This window comes from Anolis carolinensis, chromosome 2 (assembly GCF_035594765.1).
Source record: "Anolis carolinensis isolate JA03-04 chromosome 2, rAnoCar3.1.pri, whole genome shotgun sequence".
In the NCBI taxonomy this organism is placed as follows: Eukaryota; Metazoa; Chordata; class Lepidosauria; order Squamata; family Dactyloidae; genus Anolis; species Anolis carolinensis.
The window spans coordinates 70,617,328-70,635,982 of record NC_085842.1 but is presented as its reverse complement, the minus strand read 5'-3'; the positions used below and the strand labels follow the sequence as shown (position 1 = coordinate 70,635,982).

Below are 18,655 nucleotides of genomic sequence, written 5' to 3'. Positions count from 1 at the left end.
GAGAAATTATGGAAAGTCTAGTACTGTGAAAGCTACTGGAAAATCCCAATAGCAGAATTTGGGCAGGGCTCAACAAACAGCAGTCGATATAAGAAATTGTCAGAGAAGAAGTTTGGGACATGACTAACTGCAAAATCTGGTCACAAATATAATTTTGAAGAAAATGATATATGAAAATAAATTACATGAACTATGTGTCAGTCTGATCAAATTCTGAAATCAGTCTGATGAATCAAATTCAAAGATTCAAAGTTTCTTCTGATATTCCTCTGGTGTATTCCCCTCTTTGTTGTTCCCACGGTGCTAACAGTGTAGAAATGAAGGCAGCAGATGTTTCTGCCCCTAGAACAACATGGCCCCAGAGAGTTAGCCCCAGAGAGTGGCCATGGACCTCCCTCCCAGTTTCCACAGGACTGCAGGGTAAATTCTGAATGACTGCAGGGCAAGAGTTTTAACAGGGAAAATCATGTTTCTGCTGCAGCAGCCAGCAATTTCAGAACTGATTAACAAGATACGTGTACCTCAGTGGCAATCTTTTTCTTTTGTTCTCCGGCACTTTCATTGCCTGAGATGCACGGCGTCACTGATGGCAATTGAAAGCAATCTTTGCACACTCGGTTCTGGCGGCTGTTATCAGCAAGTGTTTTAAATTCAGAACATTTTGCACAGATAACCTGATTTAAAACAAAAAGAAAAACATAATACTTCATTCCTAAGTCATCATCAAAAACAAAATTCCCCTACAACTGGAATCACCTTGATTTCCAGAAAATAATGATAGTGAGTGATAATGTTGAAAGGTTTCTAGGTCCATTGTGTATTGCTTCCCTGTATTTCCCCCACTTGCTCAACATTGGGAAATTGATTTTGCTGCTTTATGCTATTTTCTAAGACCATACCTATAGAAAGATATGGGGGAGAGGATAAAATCACAACTCTATAGATTTGCACTCCTTTTTAACTTCTAAAATGCTTTTCAGTTACAGTGGATTAAACATTTATTAGATTTCCTAGAAACTCATCCCAAAATAAAAGGAAAAGAGCTCTATTTATCAAAAGTTACTGACTTTCCTAAGTATGATGTCTCCTTTGTAGCATTTTGAATCTCCTCCTCCTCCTCCTCCTTTTCCTCCTCCTCTCTATCACACTCATATACACACAAATACATTGAACCAGCACATGTATAGTTTAGTCATACTGAACTTGATCCAATAAGTTCATCAGTCTTTATTTGCTGGTTATTCCACAGCATGAATTGCTTGTGGCAAATTATTTCTTTCATGGCAAGAAACATTCAGAAGGCACATATTAAAGGGGATCTGCATCTGTAAATTGGTAGCTGACTAGTAAACATTTTTCTTTCTTTCTTCCTAACCCCACCCAGAAGGTGAAGGGCAACAGAAGAGGAAGCATCTCAGGGAGAGACTACAGCTGTGGGTTTCTAAAGACATCTTTTAAAAATTCTTTTCTGATTTTGATATTTTGGGTAGAGTAACAGCATCCTGTGCTGAACACAGCTGTAAATGAGCAAAGCACCAAATAATCCTCTAAACACTTAATTGGATCGCATATTGAAAAGTCATTAATTGATTAAACTGACTGAGTTTAAACAACAGTGGCTTTTCCAGTCCTGGATACAACCTTGACACTAAGTCCAAAATGTACTATTTGTGTTCAAGCTAAATGTGGCTATAGCACACAAGAGAAAATAATGTCATCCCAAGGGAGATTCTTCAATCATTTTAAAGTGAACAATAAAGGAAGTGAGACCTAACATGTGAAAGCTCACTGTATCCCAATTGACCCTTGTAAGAAGAGTGAAAAAGAACTTTCCCAAAGCTTATGATAAAAGAAAAGCTTTTTCTTTTATCAGAAGAATTTCCACAGAAGGCTTTTAAGTTAGTGCTATGAAAGAAGTCAAGGTAAGACTTGGGACATGACATCTAAACGTAAAAATCTAACATATCAGCAGAATTTCACTTTTTTTTAATGTTATGTGGATACCAAGCATATAAAGCTTACAGCCCTTGTACACTTCCTGAAAAATCGACTAAGAGAAACTGGTGGAGTTGTAGGTACTGTTCCTGGTTGTTACAATTACTTATGAGACAGACCAATTAATCTGTATTTGAAGATCGAATTGAGGAAGGACCTTAGTGCAGTGACCGAGTAGATGCCTTGCCTGCAAAAGGTCCAGGATTCAATCTTTTTTGAGAGTTGTAAGAAAGCAGTTCAAGCAAATTTAGAGAATTCCCAACAGACCTGCCTGTAGAATAAACATTCCCAAGAAAATGGAAGAAAGGAAACAGAAATGACAGAGATATACCCAGGTATGTAAAATTAACTACACGTAGACAAATGCTGGTTCATGGTATTTACTGCTCGAAGCAAATGGGATCATCTCTTTACCTCCTTGAAGGTCAAGGTGTTTAGTATCCAAGGCCAGCCTTTTTAAAGGTGCATGGTGTAGAAAAGATGACTAGCAACTCTTGCTCAGAATAAAAATACACTGAAGACTAACAATTTGCTATCTTTTCAGTGTGTTCATATATTTGTGAATAGGTTACATGGCAGCAACCTGCAATTATTCAGAATAACATCAAGGAAAATTAACACATACAAGCCTTGCTTGGCAATGGGTGGTGATCCTAGGGAAATGCCGCTCCCATGTCTTAGCAAAGCCATATTAAAAATCTCAAACAGCAAAATGCTGAATTGACAATGTTTCATTGAACAATTAACTAAATGGTGGATGCAATAATGACAAACTTGTAATATGGAAGCAGAGAATGGTCATAAAAGTGGCTACAATCCAAAATGAGTGATACTAATGGGATTAGGAGAAATGTTTTCTTCAGGATAATGATCTGTTCTGCCATAGATCATCGAACAGAATGAAGTATTTCCTTCTGCTCAAAATCACTTGAGTATTGATGTCTTTCATTAAATAGGTCCTGGAAGAAGTAAGATGAAAAATTATCTTTGTGAGAAGAAGTATGCATTTTTCATATTTTACTGAAGTGCCTATCTGGAAAGGTTTTTTTTAAAAGGAGGGAAGTCATCCTTACAGATAATCCTATAATGGAACTGATTGAAATTGAAAAGGATTTCAAACAATGGCCACATGGAGTCTGAGGATACTACGGGCAAAAGTGGAAGATGTGTCAGACTCCTTTTTTTCAGCTCATCAATAAGTATGTCTTAGCCATCCTTTGTAACCTGATATGTGGGCACAGGATGGAAATGTCTGTGATACATTCTATCTGAAGTTATAATGTTATTGTGCTTTTCCTGCATGGCAGGGGGTTGGATTAGATGGCCCATGTGGTCTCTTCCAACTCTATTATTCTAGGATTCTTTAGGCCAGTGGTTCTCAACATTTGGGTCTCCAGTTGTTTTGGCCTTCAACTCCCAGAAATCCTAATAGCTGGTAAACTGGATGGGGTTTCTGGGAGTTTTAGGCCAAAACGCCTGTGGACCCTTAAGGATACAAGATAATTACTTCCCTTTTTACTTTACAAAAAGATTTTGTACTTATTTGTTAAAGAAATTGGCATTTTTTTGTAAAGACCTGTTGTGTCAAACTGTTCATAAGACTGCTATCCTACTTCTCAACAATGATGAAGGCATAGAAGAAAGGAAAAGGATATGAAACCAGACAGTACAGTAATTGTGAAATATTTCTTGGATTCACATTCTGGTAATTGCTTGCACACATACAAGCTTTTTCTGTAGGCCATCTACATCTCTTACTGCACCATCTTTTTTAACTCAATCATTTGAAGTTGCTTCCTTTGAATTGTTCTCTCTCTCTCTCTCTCTCTCTCTCTCTCTCTCTCTCTATATATATATATATATATATATATATATATATATATATATATCCTCCAAATGCATCTGTAAATCCAGTTAGATTAATCCATCAACCATTCCACTGATATTGAATTAATTAATGCTGTTAGAATAATATGTACCAAATTATTTCACTCATGTTGGATATAGCAGATTTACTGAGAGAGTATAGCAAAATCAAGTACAGCTTAGAAATAATGGCTGTTATCTAATGAGTATCCTGTCCCACTGGTTTTCTTTGAATTTTGTTTGTCAAGGAAAATAATACAGAGTGTGCCCTCAGTATCTGTCAGAATATGGTTTACAGGATCCCCTATGGATATCAAAATCTATGGATGCTCAAGTCATATTATAAGCAATGGTATTCCTTATATAAAAGGCAAATCAAGCTTTGCCTTCTGGAACCTTGGATGGCGGGATACAGTATCCATTGATATGTAAACATATTTCACTTCCCTAATTACAAGAATCTAAATATGCTGTTATCCTCAGATTGGTTTTTCTTTTTTCATCTGAGGTACCTCTGAGACTAGTTTCTATCATATGGGACCGGCAATCCAGTTTTTTAAACAGTCTCATGCATTAGTGAAGAAAATATTTCTTTCTCATAGGTGTGTAAGATTTTTCCAGATCCATCTAGATTCTTTTTCCTTTTTAATCTCAATTTTCCTACCAGTAAGGAACAAGAGAGACCAGGCAAAAGTAAATATATTTGTAGGTATCCCAAGTCCATGATGTCTGTTTTCTTTCTCCTTCCCCTTTGTAAAAGACCTGTCAGAAATTTTACTTAAGGGTGGTAAAATAAATCAAAGTAAACTTGAAAGGCAAAATCCCTTTCTTATCTGAATATATTTTAGGGCACTGCTTCTTAATCTGTGCATCCTGACCCCTTAGTTCAATGTTGGGGTCACAAAAATGTTGGCAATAGTAAAAGGTTTCTGAATAACACCCATTTACACAAATCTGTTAGCAACAACATGCACTCTCTGTTGAAAATGCTTCAGCTGTACTCCACAAAAAGGAAAGTCAGCCTGTTTAGCCAGTCTTGGGGATGCAGATTTATGCCAGTAAATGTTTGATTTTTATACCTATTTCATACCTATTTCACGTAAAAGTTATCAGGTGGAAAAAGGTCATGGATTGGAAAAGTTTAAGAAGCCCTGTTTTAGAGAAAACTAAGTTTGCTTCATATGATCAACAATTTATCACAAATTATTTGCTTTTCCTGATACTTACCATTCCACACTGCTTGCAATGGTGCCGTCGTTTTGTAATAGAGTTAAAACTTTCACCACAACTTTTGCAAGCATGCTTTTCCTTGTCTCTCTTCAATTTAGAAGATTTTCTACAGGACTCAGGCTGAAATGACAAGTAAAATGACAATGAAATTAAACAAGGTTACTGTAAGGAAGGCTTAAAAAGGAAGGCTTGTATATCTGAGGCAGAGATTTAAGTGATACAAATAGTAAAGCTGCATTACGAGTGACAGATATATCTTGACCCAAGCTCTGCCAGTAATCTGTGGCTGATAAAACTTTCATAGCCAAATGATCCCTGTCATTCAGAAGAGATGCTAGACCAGCTATTAAAACAACCTACAACACTGGTTGGATTTGCAAAAACACCACTATAGATTTTCTTAAGTGTCTGTTTTACATGGTGAAGGTCTCTCTATCCTTGCTGATATGTGAGCTGCCTTCTTCCTCAGAATACACTTCCTGCTGCGTTCGCAAGATGTGGAATACATGCCAGGGAAACATGGTGTGTCTTGCAAGTCCTTCAGCATCTCTAACTTGAATGAGATTTCTCTGAAGGAAACTCTTGAGATGAAAATACTCAAATTGTGGTGTAAGGCTCTCCAGGGAGGCACAGAAAGTGTCAGTGAAGATCACAAACACCTTCCTAGCTTTTCAGTATCCTTATCACATTTATCTTAGTAAGCTATTCTTTAGGTAAAAAGGTAAAGGTTTTCCCCTGATGTTAAGTCAGGGCCGTGACCGATTCTGGGAGTTGGTGTTCATCTCCATTTCTAAGCCGAAGAGCCAGCGTTGTCCATAGACACCTCCAAGGTCATGTGGTCGGCATGACTGCATGGAGCGCCGTTACCTTCCCGCCGGTGTGGTACCTATTGATTTACTCACATTTGCATGTTTTCGAACTGCTAGGTTGGCAGGAGCTGGGGCTATTCACTCCCGGTATATGAACCTGGCACCTTTTGGTCCACAAGTTCAGCAGCTCAGTGCTTTAACGCACTGTGCCAAATTTTCCATGAGTGCCTTCAAGCTGCCTGTCAGCATATGGTGATGCCATAAATTTCACATTTTTTTCTTGGGCAAGAAACACAGGGAGATTGTTATCTTATTGCCTTCTTCTGAAATAAATCTACAGAATTTGGTATTCATTGGGGGGTGTCTCTCATTTAAGTACTAACCAGGGTTAACACTGCTTAGCTCAATGGTTCTCCCCAGATGTTTTGGCCTACAACTCCCAGAAATCCCAGTTTACCAGCTGTTAAGATTTCTGGAAGTTGAAGGCCAAAACATCTGGGGACCCACAGATTGAGAACCACTGGCTTAGTTTATAGATTGGCTGATAAGATCAATCAGGATCTGGAGCCTTTAAGGCATTTAGGTCCTGTGCTTAAACTATAGCATGTCATATTTACAGCGTTTACCTCAACAACAGTTAAGTTGCAATGGGGACCACAAACACCTTCCTGGCATTTCAGTATCCTTATTGTAATCATCTTAGTGAGTTTTAATGGAATTTAAGTTAGAGAAACCTGAAAAGCAAGATATTCTCCTTTTCAAGTCCAGATATGCCTTATAGATCTGCAAAGGCTTTTCTTCTCTCAATAAAGGTCATGAACCCAGAGACTGTTTTCCCATGACACCTGGGTTATAAAGGAGCATGCAGTTATTATAGCAAATAATCATTAGTAGCTGCTAATGACATTCATTCAGACTGTATTGAAACTTTAAAAAGTATTTTCATTCCAATCAAGCATTTTGGAGTATACAGAGTAACATCTTACCACCAATGTGTATCCTTGGTCTCTCTGTCTTACAGACCAACGGTTAGGAAATATAATTTTCTAATTTCTAAATATTAATTTCTCATTTTCCCCATCCTAAGTTCTTACTATGCAGTTTCTATTGCAATCAGTAACATTTTTACAGTATGCACAACTATCTGCATGTATGTTTGTATAAATATACCAAGACATGTGCATTTTTATACAGGCTGAGCATCCCTTATTCAAAAATCTGAAATCCAAGGCCTTAAGTAGAATGACTGTCAACGCAAAGTAAATCTACAGTTAACACCACTTCAACTGCCATGGCTCAATGTCATGGAATCCTGGGGTTTGTAGTTTGGTGAGACATCAGCTATCTTTGGAAAGAAGGCTAAAAACCTTGTAAATCTATAATTCCAGGATTCTATAGTACTGAGTCAGGGCAGTTAAAGTCGTGTCAGACTGAAATAATTCTACAGTGTAGATGCACCTATAGCTTTTTACTTTACAATGATGGCAAACGGCAAAGGCAAAATCTAACATATACAAAAATATTTAAAGGAATGTTTTCACTCTTTTTTAAAAATGTGTTTCAAAATTAGGAAAATGAGCTTTTAAGAACAGAAGCTTTATAATACAAAATCTATAAAAGCTGTTCTTTTAAATAAAAAATCTAGAAGAGAGATACTTCTATAAAAGTTGACATTCAAAAAACATATACTTGATGATTTTCACAGCAAGAGCTATTGAGCTACAATGAGCAGTGAAAGTATCCTGTGAGATATATGCATCTTCTCCTCTTGCTCAGCAGGGCAGGTTACTGGGTCCTAGAAAATGTCAGCCCCACCAATGATTGAACATCCAGACAGGCTACCAGGCAACAACCTCTTGGAGTGCTGTGATTGTGGAATTGTTGTACAACTCTGGGCCAGGAAGCAAGGTGCTTATGGTTCCTATGGCTAGCTACCAATGCCACAGCTAGCTGAAGCACATTTCCAGTGGGTCACTGACAGCAGAATCATGACATTTTCCAGCTCTAGGTTTAGCTCTGGCGTAGGCTGGTCCATGAGGTCATGAAGAGTCGAAAGCGAATGAATGAATAAACAACAACAGGTTTAGTATAGCACAGAATTACATAGCATAATGGTATTCTAAATTGAACTGGAGATCTGATGAGTGAAGAGCTTTAGCAACACAATCTCTTGTCTCCATAATCAAATTAGCCTAGAATCTCTTGTCTCCATAATCAAATTAGCTTCTAGGAAATTAGCCTAGAAGCAATATATGGCAGGTAATATGCCATATTACTTAATTCTAATAGGGTTCTTTGGAGCATCCTTTGCATGCATATTTGAACAGACTGCTTGTGCTGCTGCTATTTTGAGGTGAGTTGAAGCATAAATTAACATTTTAGATGCATTTACCACCACTGCAGCAACAATAATGCAAGGTATGATCTGTGTACACCATAAACATTTCACTTTTAATGTTAAATTCAAGACGAAGGACTCGTCAGAAGTACCGATGGACAGGATTTCCCTGGAAGGAGTGATATTAGTGCTCTGGAAATGCTGCTGCATTAACGGTGTGGCTGCATTGTAATCTCAAGCAGTCCAGAATCATCTCATCCAATATTATCCTCTAAACATAGCATTGAGGGATGACAACTCTAAAAAGCCTGAGACTCTCTTCTTCCAATGATGTCACTACTTTTTTAAAGGGGAGTAAAGGGGAACATGACTACGCCTCATCACACAGGGGTCTTTTTTTGAGACATTTCTAACTGTAAGTATCAGCATTATCTTAAACAAAGCACCTTTCCTTCTGCTTCTCAAAGCTTGCTGCAAGGTATACTCAAAGATAAGCTGAGTATTTTTAGCCCTTTTTATGAGCTGAAAAAGCCTCCCCCAGCTTATAATCGGGTCAAGGTCAAGCCGGCAGCGGAGCTTGGAGGCCATTGCTTGCAATAAATGATGTATTTATCTCTCATCTTACCCTCCCTTAACAGTGTTTACTTTTCCAAAGACTCCCTCTCTTAACCAAGGGAATGTTTTGAAAAGGGAAAGAAGCCCTTGCAAGTCAGGAAGAAGACTATATATATGCCCATTCATCTTATAAAAGCATTTTTCCCTGAAATATTTGTTAATCTCTGCTACAGATATATAGGCATTTCCCCCTGCAAGCCTTTGCAATTCCTATGTAGCTTTATATTTGTATCTATCTATATACATCAATTTTATATATGAATTTCCCGCTCATATGTTTGCAAGACTTTGCAAATCCTATATACATAGAGATATCTAGAGATTTCCATGTATCTCTGTATCTATGTGTATACATTATTTTATATATGAATTTTCGCCTCACATGTCTGCAAATCTTTGCAAATCCTATACAGATACCTATACATCTATATATAGAGAAATGTCTAGATAGATATATGAATATAGATATATAGGTCTTGCAAATATTGTAGGGAAAGTGCGCGCACACACACACATACACACACAGATTTCTAGATAGATATAAACATAAATATATAGGGCTTGCAAATATTACAGAAGGGAAATGCACATATATAGAGAGGATTTGCAAACGATTCAGGGGAAAAAGCATATGTGAAATTAGTATATATAATTATAGATCTATATCTAGCTCTGCATTGTTTATGTAGGTATTGAATGTTTGCCGGTTACTATGTTGGAAGCTGGCCTGAGTCCCCATGGGGAGATAAGATAGGGTATAAATGAAGTTTTTATTATTATTATTATATTATTATTATTAAATAATAATAATAATAATAATAATAATAATAATAATAATAATAATAAGTTATTGTTAATACCATATTGTTTTTGTTGATCCTTCTTTTCCACTTACAGAACTAGTTTACTGTTTTTCTTTGAAATACGATAAATATTCAAAACCTTTTACCTACTGATGCCTCAATATAATTTCATTGGGATCTATTTTCATTTTGAAATTTACCAGTAGCTGCTGTATTTTCCACCCTTGGCTTATACTCAAGTCAATAAGTTTCCCCAGTTTTTTGTGGTAAAATTACGTGCCTCAGCTTATATTAGGGTCGGCTTATACTCGAGTATATATGGTATATGTGCAACATCTAGGGAAATGCACTCCACTTTGTTTATATGAAGACAGATTTAATCAACTCATCAGCTACTAAGCTGAAACTCGTATGATTGACTGAGTACAATTTCTTTCTTCAGATGAGGGCCCTAATTGTAAAGAACAGTAAATATGCCACATGAAGCAGTGATTATTAAAGCAGTGGGTTCTTTTTCCATGTGAGAATTACCAACTAATATCCAAACAAATTAATGTTTGAACCAGCTTTACGTCTCTGGCTTCTTAAAGAAAGGCATGTAGAATGGTTTGGACACAAATAAGAAAGATGGGCTTGTTATTTGCTGTAAATATGCTGAAAACAATAATTAAGAAGGAAGTATTAGGCATTACTCATCTGTGAGAAATAAAATGTCTCCTTCAAAGATTTGTAGTGGAAAAGATGAATAAATAGATAAAGTTCCTGAAAATGTTTTACCCTTGAACAATGGTAAAAGGACAGTTTTCATGAATAAAGCCCACAGAAAACCCTGTATGGCCGGATCTGAAATTGATTTCTTTCTCCCCATTCTCTCTCCCTCAGATAAAGCATTTTAACATTCATGTTAATGAGCATTAATTTCACAACTCCTTACCCCTCCAGATGTGCTGCTGCCATCTGTCCCTGGCATAGACTCCACAGAGCTTGTGCTTGCTATCTGGTGGAGAGAAAAACACAAGAAAGGGTTTCAGTACTGGGATTATATTCAAGGTTTCTGATATCAGTTCCAGGAAGACGGCTTTTTCAAATGATGAAGACACACACGAAGATGATTAAAAAATGCTCTAATCCCGCTGATTCTGCCATAATTGAGAATCTCATTGCTTTCAGCAGCAACAATGCAGAAGACAATTTATTTTAAAATGAATTTGAAAGTATTGCATATAAGCAAAATCTAGAAAGCTAGAAATGTAGGCTACGTATCAAAAATGAAAAACTGTGGAAGTTTACATCAACTGCAGAGATGGAAAAATACACTGTAGTATCATAGAATACTTACTGATGAGTCTGGAAGATGCTCATCTTCTTGAGAAAAAGAGTTGTTAAAAGCCCTAAATGTTTCACTGTTCTGTTTATGTTTTTCAATTGTTGCCTGAATGACCTAAAACAAACATTAAAGAAAAAAAGTTAATAACAAGAAACTGCAAGCTGTAGCAAAATCTTGCTTTAAAAAGTTTGAAATCTTTTTAATTGGTTAGATGTAAGTAATTTGTAACATTGTCACAATTGCATATGCGTTGTATATGTTTTTTCCTCATATAACACATTCTGTTGATTACATTTTATCTTTTACACTTCAACAAATCTATTACTTATACCTATCCATTTCCCCCCTCCCTCTTCCTCCCAACCCACTCCCTCCATCAACAGATGTAACTCGACTTGTTGGTTTATATTATTTGTTTGATTGTGAAGATTTCTCTCTTTTTATTTTATACTTTTATTTCCAAATATATAGCCCAAAACAATGAATCCTATGGCTTTTAAAGACCAATGCATTTACTATAACACGAGATTTCATGGACTATACTACTTCATGAGGGACATGAAGTGGTCATGGTAGCTGTTTCAATTGTCTTATCTACTACTAGGATGCATGTGTATTCAGTGACATCTTCTGAATAACTAGTGTTAATAAAGTAATTGTCATTTTTGAATTTATGTCCCCTCCCAGTTATGTGTATTATTATATAGATTGAAAATCCGGGATAGCACCTCATGCATCAGATGAAGAGGGTTTATTTATTTTGTATCAAAAGCATTGCATAAATTAGCATAAACTGATTAAAATAGAAGGAGCACAAGTGGCTAAATAAATATCTTTTGATTAAAAACAGGCAACAGCGATCGCATTGTCTGAAGAGTGATGTAGTTCACAGAAAATCGGACTAACACAAATACAATCACCCCTTCACATTCACTGGATGAGGGGCACTGGACCACCATAAAAGTGAAAAAAACTGAAAAAATGTTATTTGTTTGCCCAAGAGAACATCTCTTGGGAAACTTCTAGGTATTCCAGCATGACTCTGTGGTTGGCATCTGCTGGAAGTGGACCACAGAACTGCACTGGAGGACTTAAGAGAATTCACAAAAATCAAAACTGCAAATGTATCGACTGTACATAAGTCTTTAAGGTGACCCACAATTCTTGTTCCTTACATACCTGAATATTAATTTTTGTTTATAATATTTCTGCAGGCAAAATATAAATGTTGAAAACATCTTGTATGTAGCCTAGTTTGCTCAACAAAATGGATAGATAAACTGGTAACAGGCCTCTTTCAACTAACAAAACACAAGCACTCAGTAAAGTATTAATATATTAACCTGGATCCATTCTTTCTTCTCTTCTTCTGTCCTATAAAATGAAGGGGAAAAAAACACATGTTATCTTTCTTTTTGACAATTTTGATAAATTGATGTGTACACATGAAGTACTTCTTGCTAGTCTGCTAGAAAACTTCTGGTTCATTATATCCAGAAGGATTTTAATATTTCCAATATTTTGAGGAAATATCACTAAAATCATTATCTGTTCTAGGAATTTGATGTGCCATTTATTCTAAAGGAAAAAAACAAATTACTTAAAGGAAATCTATCTTCTTTTAAAAAATTGCTTTTAATTATTTTAATTAATAGAATTTGCTGCAATGACTTGTTTCACCATGCCTTCCATGTGTTTTAGACCACAACTCACATCATTCCTAACCAATAGCCATGATTGAGGATGATGTGAGTTTTAGTCCATGAACAATTAAAAGGCACTATATCTGGAAAAACTAACTGCATCTGGTTTAATTTATATATGCAGAACAAAATTTGTACCTAGCTTGTAGCTCCAAGGATCGCTTTTTTCCTGTTATTGAGAATGTATGAGCCACATTTTGCTTGACAATTTCCTGGACCTAAAAAAACCAAATCAGTATTTTGGTATTTATTTTTTTAAAATAGTATCAGTTGCCTTTTTGACTACAAAGTCAATCTTCACACCCTCCAAATAAACAGCAGCAAAAAGAGGTAAATCGTTACTTTTAAAATTGAAAGGACTTTTGATTTTATTGCATTATTTTGCATGGGCCTCTACCAGTGCCCCCCCCCCCACACACACATTTTTATTGAGATTGCAAGGGTTTAATAGAAGGGAAGAGATTTCTTCAATTCCCAATGCCCAATGCTACATGTCCTGTGCCATACCAAACTACAAACCCCCGAATTCTGCAGGAGGCAGAAATCGGATTTAAAGTAGATTCATGCTCTAGTGTGATGAGGCAGTAGAGCTGACCCAGCTTAGCTTCCAAAATCGGATGGGATCTGATGCCAAAATGCAGAGAAATACACAGATCTACCTCGACCCCATTTCAACTCACCAATAATACAAAAAACTCTGCACCATTAACGAGACTACCAAGTCAATGGAACAGTATTCTATGTGGTTTGCAGGACTTTCAGCCCATGAAACCAATATCATCCCTGCACTTATGGCTAAGAACAGTATGTTCTTTCACTGGGAACTATCCTCATGGTATAGCAAACATGCTTATTTCTCAACTGAGAGTCCTTTTATGAAACAAGACTGAAAAACCCTAGAACACAAAAATAAATGCAGAAAAGCAAGGAGGGAAAGACACAAACCTGTAATCCTGCAATGTCGATCTTTTCTCGGACGCTGAATTTCTGGCCTATCAGCCTCAGTTTTGGCACACAGTACAACACCATGCTGTTAAACTGTAATTGACAGAAAACTTTCATTACAAAAGATATTTAGAAATTAGTTAAATATTTGGCCATAATGTGAAATATTTTCCCACCCACTTTAAAATTTACCAATGATAAATATTTATAATTCATTTCTACAAATACTCTTGAACAGAAATAACTTGATACATACTGGAATCAGCTATTATGATTTTCTCCTATTGTGACAAGACCTGACTTTTCCTAATCAACATTCAAAGAGATTTTTTTAAAGGGGCTTTAAAGTCCTCAGTACCCTATGAATTGAATCTTGCTGTCTTATATTCCCTTTTCCAACTGGGACAAGTCCATTGGATTCCAATTCAAACAGGATTGTTGTGTGCATGATACCTACATGCACTTTGAGAATATCTTGCTTTCACCTACCTACCTCCCATTTGGGCCTGACTTTACATCTAATTGAATGTTATTCTTGTTTTAAAAGACTTTTTTTTTAGTTTAAGACTGATGTTCACAAATGTAAAACTACTTTGATTATATGGTCAACTTCTACCGGAAACTTTTGCCTTGTTTATGAATCTCTAGGTCCTCCAGTGTGAATCTATGGCAAACTTCTAGTGGAAACTGAACACAATCAAATCTCTGAATAATCAAATCTGCAAAAGAAAAATTCAAAAATATGGAGGGCTAACAATATATCGATGGGGAAGGGGAACACACCTTTTTTTTAAAAAAAGTTGTTTGTGCAACAGGAGTGAAGGCTTGCCTGAATAGAAGGCCTGAACAACTCAATCAAAGGAGACAGTCAGTCTGCAAAGCAGGAGGTTTTACTCCATAGAAACCAGCTCACTCACCAGAAACAGATACCTATCCTGAGCTGTACCATTTTTTGCTGACAGTTTCTGAATGTGCCCCTCTTTAATCAATTCATTGGCTGGATTAACAATATCCTCTTCTCCTCCAAGGCGCTCATACACTTCTAACAGCTTGTGCATTTTTTCCTGCAAGACCAAAAAGAAATGCTAGCTAAGCTACAACCAATCCATCTATTAATTTATAATGAGCACAGTGGCAGAAGCAATAGTTCAACTAATTAATGGGAGAAATTATTTGTTTATTAAATGTATATAACATGTTTCCATTAAAATAGTATTCAAGGGGAAAAACAATAATAAAATACAGAATTGTAAGTGAACAACAACAAAATTAAAAACACATTGATACAGAGGAATTTTTGCTGAACAAAGCAAAAGGAAGTACATTAAAAATTACATGTGAATTTAAAATAGCACCACTAAATTTAATGCTAATTACTGAAGAATTATTGTTTCTGTACACTACTTATACCACTCTCTGCTACTAGCATCTAAAATGGCAGAGGACTCCTCTAGATGTTGCAAATGTGCTGGTAAATTTGAGTATAAAGACAGTTCCCAGGTTACGAAAAATATAAGTTCTGTAGGGTTGTTATGTTGTATTTGTTTGTAAATTGTAACAGGTCATTTTTAAGTGCAACTCTAGCCAAATATACAGATAAGCTTTGGATAGCTAATGTGTGTGAGAGTGTGTGTGTGTTGTTTGTTTTGCTATCTGTGAAGACTTCACCTCACATTCTGTTCTTGTGACAATTGGATTTTGAAAATTTGGAGTTGTCATGGAAATAAGGTGATAAAGCTTCAGTGGAGACACTTTTTCCTCATGATAAAACTCTTTCAGGAGTGAATTTCCCTTCTGAGGGATAGATTTCTGTCACTTCCTATTGTCTCACTCCTGTTTGTAACTAGGAGTTGTAAGTAAGTCGGATGTTTGTACCTTGGGGATTGCCTGTATTAGTTGCTAAAGATGTCCATGCCATTGATACTTTCATTCTATACTGTCCCCTGGCAATTCAAGCATCAGGTACAACATGTTATTCAAACCCCAAGCGATTTCTTTTTAATTCTGAGACATGTAACAAGTACATGTGGAGGAAACAAGCCAAGAAACAGTACTGTGAGAATTTACAATTCTTCTGACCAACCTAAAAAACTTTCCCCATAACAAATTTTAGCAGAAAAATGCAATAACATCATTTCATCTTCAATGTATTTTTTTTAAAAGAATCAAAAAGAGAAGAAAGATATACAAGAGCAAAGATTTCATCAACATTCATGCTTTTTTAACCTGATCTTAGTACAGGTTCTATTATTCAGCACTAGCACTGTGTCCAGAAATATCTCTTCTTAAGAAATTAGTTACCAACTTGATTCTGCAGCATCTAAATATAGATTTACAGGTTTCTAATCCTAATAGCTATAATGGTAGTGTAATAGTTGAATAGGGATCAGATGTAGGCTAAGTGCACAGATTCTTCTTTACCCATCCATGCCACAGTAAAAATCTCAGTTACATACATGACACTTCCCTAATGCTGTTTATATGTGGGCTTTTGCGGGACTGTTTAGTTTTTAACTATAACTTTAATTGTATTTTAAGGTTTACTCTCATGACACAAAGATTTTTTTTGTAATTTTAAATTCATATGTATATGCATTCACTTTGTTTTTAATTTGTATTGTATTGTGTCACATCACTGTTAGCCATTGTGAGTCTCTATGGCAGTGATTTTCAACCTGTGGGTCCCCAGATGTTTTGGCCTTCAACTCCCAGAAATCCTGGCTGGGGTTTCTGGGAGTTGTAGGCCAAAACACCTGGGGACCCACAGGTTGAGAACCACTGCTCTATGGGGAGAAGGACGGATAAAAATAAAGTAAATAAACATAAATAAATACATATCTGCACAGAGCTGAAGAACAAGTATGAGTGCTTCTGAGTCATCTAGCATCTCAATAAATAATAGGAAACAAGATGTTTCACAGAAACTTTCTCAGGGATGAATTGAGAGTGATGTTCATGTACTAGCTGCTGCTAAGACAAGCAATTATATACCTAGTCTGTCAACTGCTCCAGGTAACATTTAATATTTTAGAAGATAAATTGATTTACATCATCAGGTCATGCCTGTACCTACCCAAATGTGGTATTATTGGCTGCTGTGCAGGAAAATATGACATCAAAACATCATGTCATACATTTCTCTAATTAAATATTAGGATGGGAGAACTGAACAAAGGGCTGCTGTTTTTTAAAAGCAACCCCATTATCCCCATCTTTCATTAGGATATAACTCAATACATTTTGCCTGGAAATAAGTGCAATTTAAATCAATAAAGGCTGCTTCTGACTAGCCATGTAAAGATTTGTACTGTAATTCTTCTACTCTTCCGGCCAAAAGAAGAACAAAAGTACTCATATTTTCAAAGGGAAAACAGGTCTTATAGTAGTTGGAAATCTATTTTGTAATTTGCCATGTTTTTTCAAAGCCACTCTCTGAAACTAGCCCAGGCACTCATACCTGGCAGGAATGGAACCACCAGAACACCCTAAGTCTGATTCTCAGCCCACTCAAAGACATCACACTTGATGCCAAGATAATGAATAAGAGCAATAAATTACCACTTCCCTTGTTTCTTTCTCAACAATGTTAATTTGTTGGAATGACTACTTCTCACTCGTTCCCAAAAGTGGGCTGAAACTGCAAGTTGTAGTCCAAAACTTAACTGTGAAAAGCATTCATCAACATATTCGGTTTCCACTAGTATACTCTATTAAGAACCACATTGCACCTTGCATGAAAAGGTGTAACCATCTCCCTATTGACACAAAACACAACACAGTTCAGCATTAAAAGAAAAGAGATGGTTTCCGGAACAAGACTTCATAAAAACATTAAGAGGTCTTCTAGTTATCAGCTCATATCTAAAACCTCAAACAAGAAGAAAAAGCTACATGATGTCTTCAGTAGGGAAGGTAAAACAGTGTTATGGCCCCTTCTAATTCTAAGATTTTTTGTTTCTCCTACAGGTAAGTGGCAACATGACTTAATGGGTCTTGCTGCTTCAGCATGTCATAGTTCTCATATGTAATTTCTTAGAAGTCCTGCATTTCAGCTACTTCCTTGATAAAAATGCCTGTACAATACTTTCCAGGCAGTATCATGTCCAGTTGACTATTAATAATTCAGTAATGATACAGAGATATAGATGCTGTTCAACTTGGCCTCAAAGTTAACCAATGTTGCTTCGAAAATTTAGGCTGTCCTTCTAACTCTGTCTTTAAGATTTAACACAGTTATCTGCTCTTCACTGCAACTCAACCTCCTTGCTTCATTTACATGCTTATCTCCCATTAATTCTCACTGACTTCCTTCTGAGCAGCCAAGCATAGCATTGTGATGTCAATTTGTAAGACCAATGGCTAATATTTCAAATATATTCAATGTCATGTTTAGAGCATACAGAAAGGAAAACATGACACAAGAAGAGGATTGCTGAGACTATCCACATAAATCATTGCTAATTAGTAGACTGCACTGAGAGGGGAAAAGCCCTCCCTCCCTAAAACACAGTAATTATAGAAAGGCACTGATTTATATTTGAGCTTGATCTATACCAGATAGTGTCCATCAGCATGAAAACTATCATTAAGGGACTCTGGGGCAATGAGAAAATGCATTGTTCAAACAGGCATCTCAGATAATGGCTCAGCTGATGATCCTGCAACACAGTTTCTACTCACCATTTTTCGGATGGCTGCATTTGAATGGTTTGCTGCAGTAGAAATGAGCTCCAGTGATTCTGAAAGAGAGGCGGGAGACGTTATACATTCTTAAGATTGCTATCAGTTAATATGCAGTTTTTATTTCCCTGGTGTGCACAACTCGGCTTCAAAATAGCTGATACACACAAATAGCTCATTTGTCAAGAACACACTGGATCACATTCCCAGCCTGGGGTCAAGTGTGTAACTAAGAACATTACATTTAAAACCACAGATGTTTTTTTAAAAAACCAGATAGATAGTACATAATGGGAAATGATGTCAAAGAGCAGAATTTTTTCATGAACTCAGTGATGAAGATC

At 36.3% G+C, this 18,655-nt stretch overlaps 2 protein-coding genes across 8 annotated transcripts in view; one reads left to right on the top strand and one right to left on the bottom strand.

Annotated features, from left to right (window-relative positions):
- LOC134296055 (uncharacterized) overlaps positions 1-18,655 on the top strand; it is a 435,533-nt gene that overhangs the window by 193,096 nt on the left and 223,782 nt on the right. The window lies entirely within an intron of this gene.
- The window catches only part of fgd3 (FYVE, RhoGEF and PH domain containing 3), a 121,140-nt gene that overhangs the window by 8,231 nt on the left and 94,254 nt on the right, over positions 1-18,655 (bottom strand). For all 7 annotated transcript variants that reach the window (XM_008115585.3, XM_062969933.1, XM_008115582.2 and 4 more), the window contains 9 exons: positions 18,312-18,370; positions 14,549-14,695; positions 13,632-13,724; positions 12,825-12,904; positions 12,327-12,357; positions 10,996-11,097; positions 10,591-10,653; positions 5,089-5,211; positions 522-674 (listed from right to left, as the gene is read on the bottom strand). In XM_008115585.3, the coding sequence (XP_008113792.2) occupies positions 522-674; positions 5,089-5,211; positions 10,591-10,653; positions 10,996-11,097; positions 12,327-12,357; positions 12,825-12,904; positions 13,632-13,724; positions 14,549-14,695; positions 18,312-18,370 (851 nt within the window). The remainder of the gene's footprint in view (positions 1-521; positions 675-5,088; positions 5,212-10,590; positions 10,654-10,995; positions 11,098-12,326; positions 12,358-12,824; positions 12,905-13,631; positions 13,725-14,548; positions 14,696-18,311; positions 18,371-18,655) is intronic.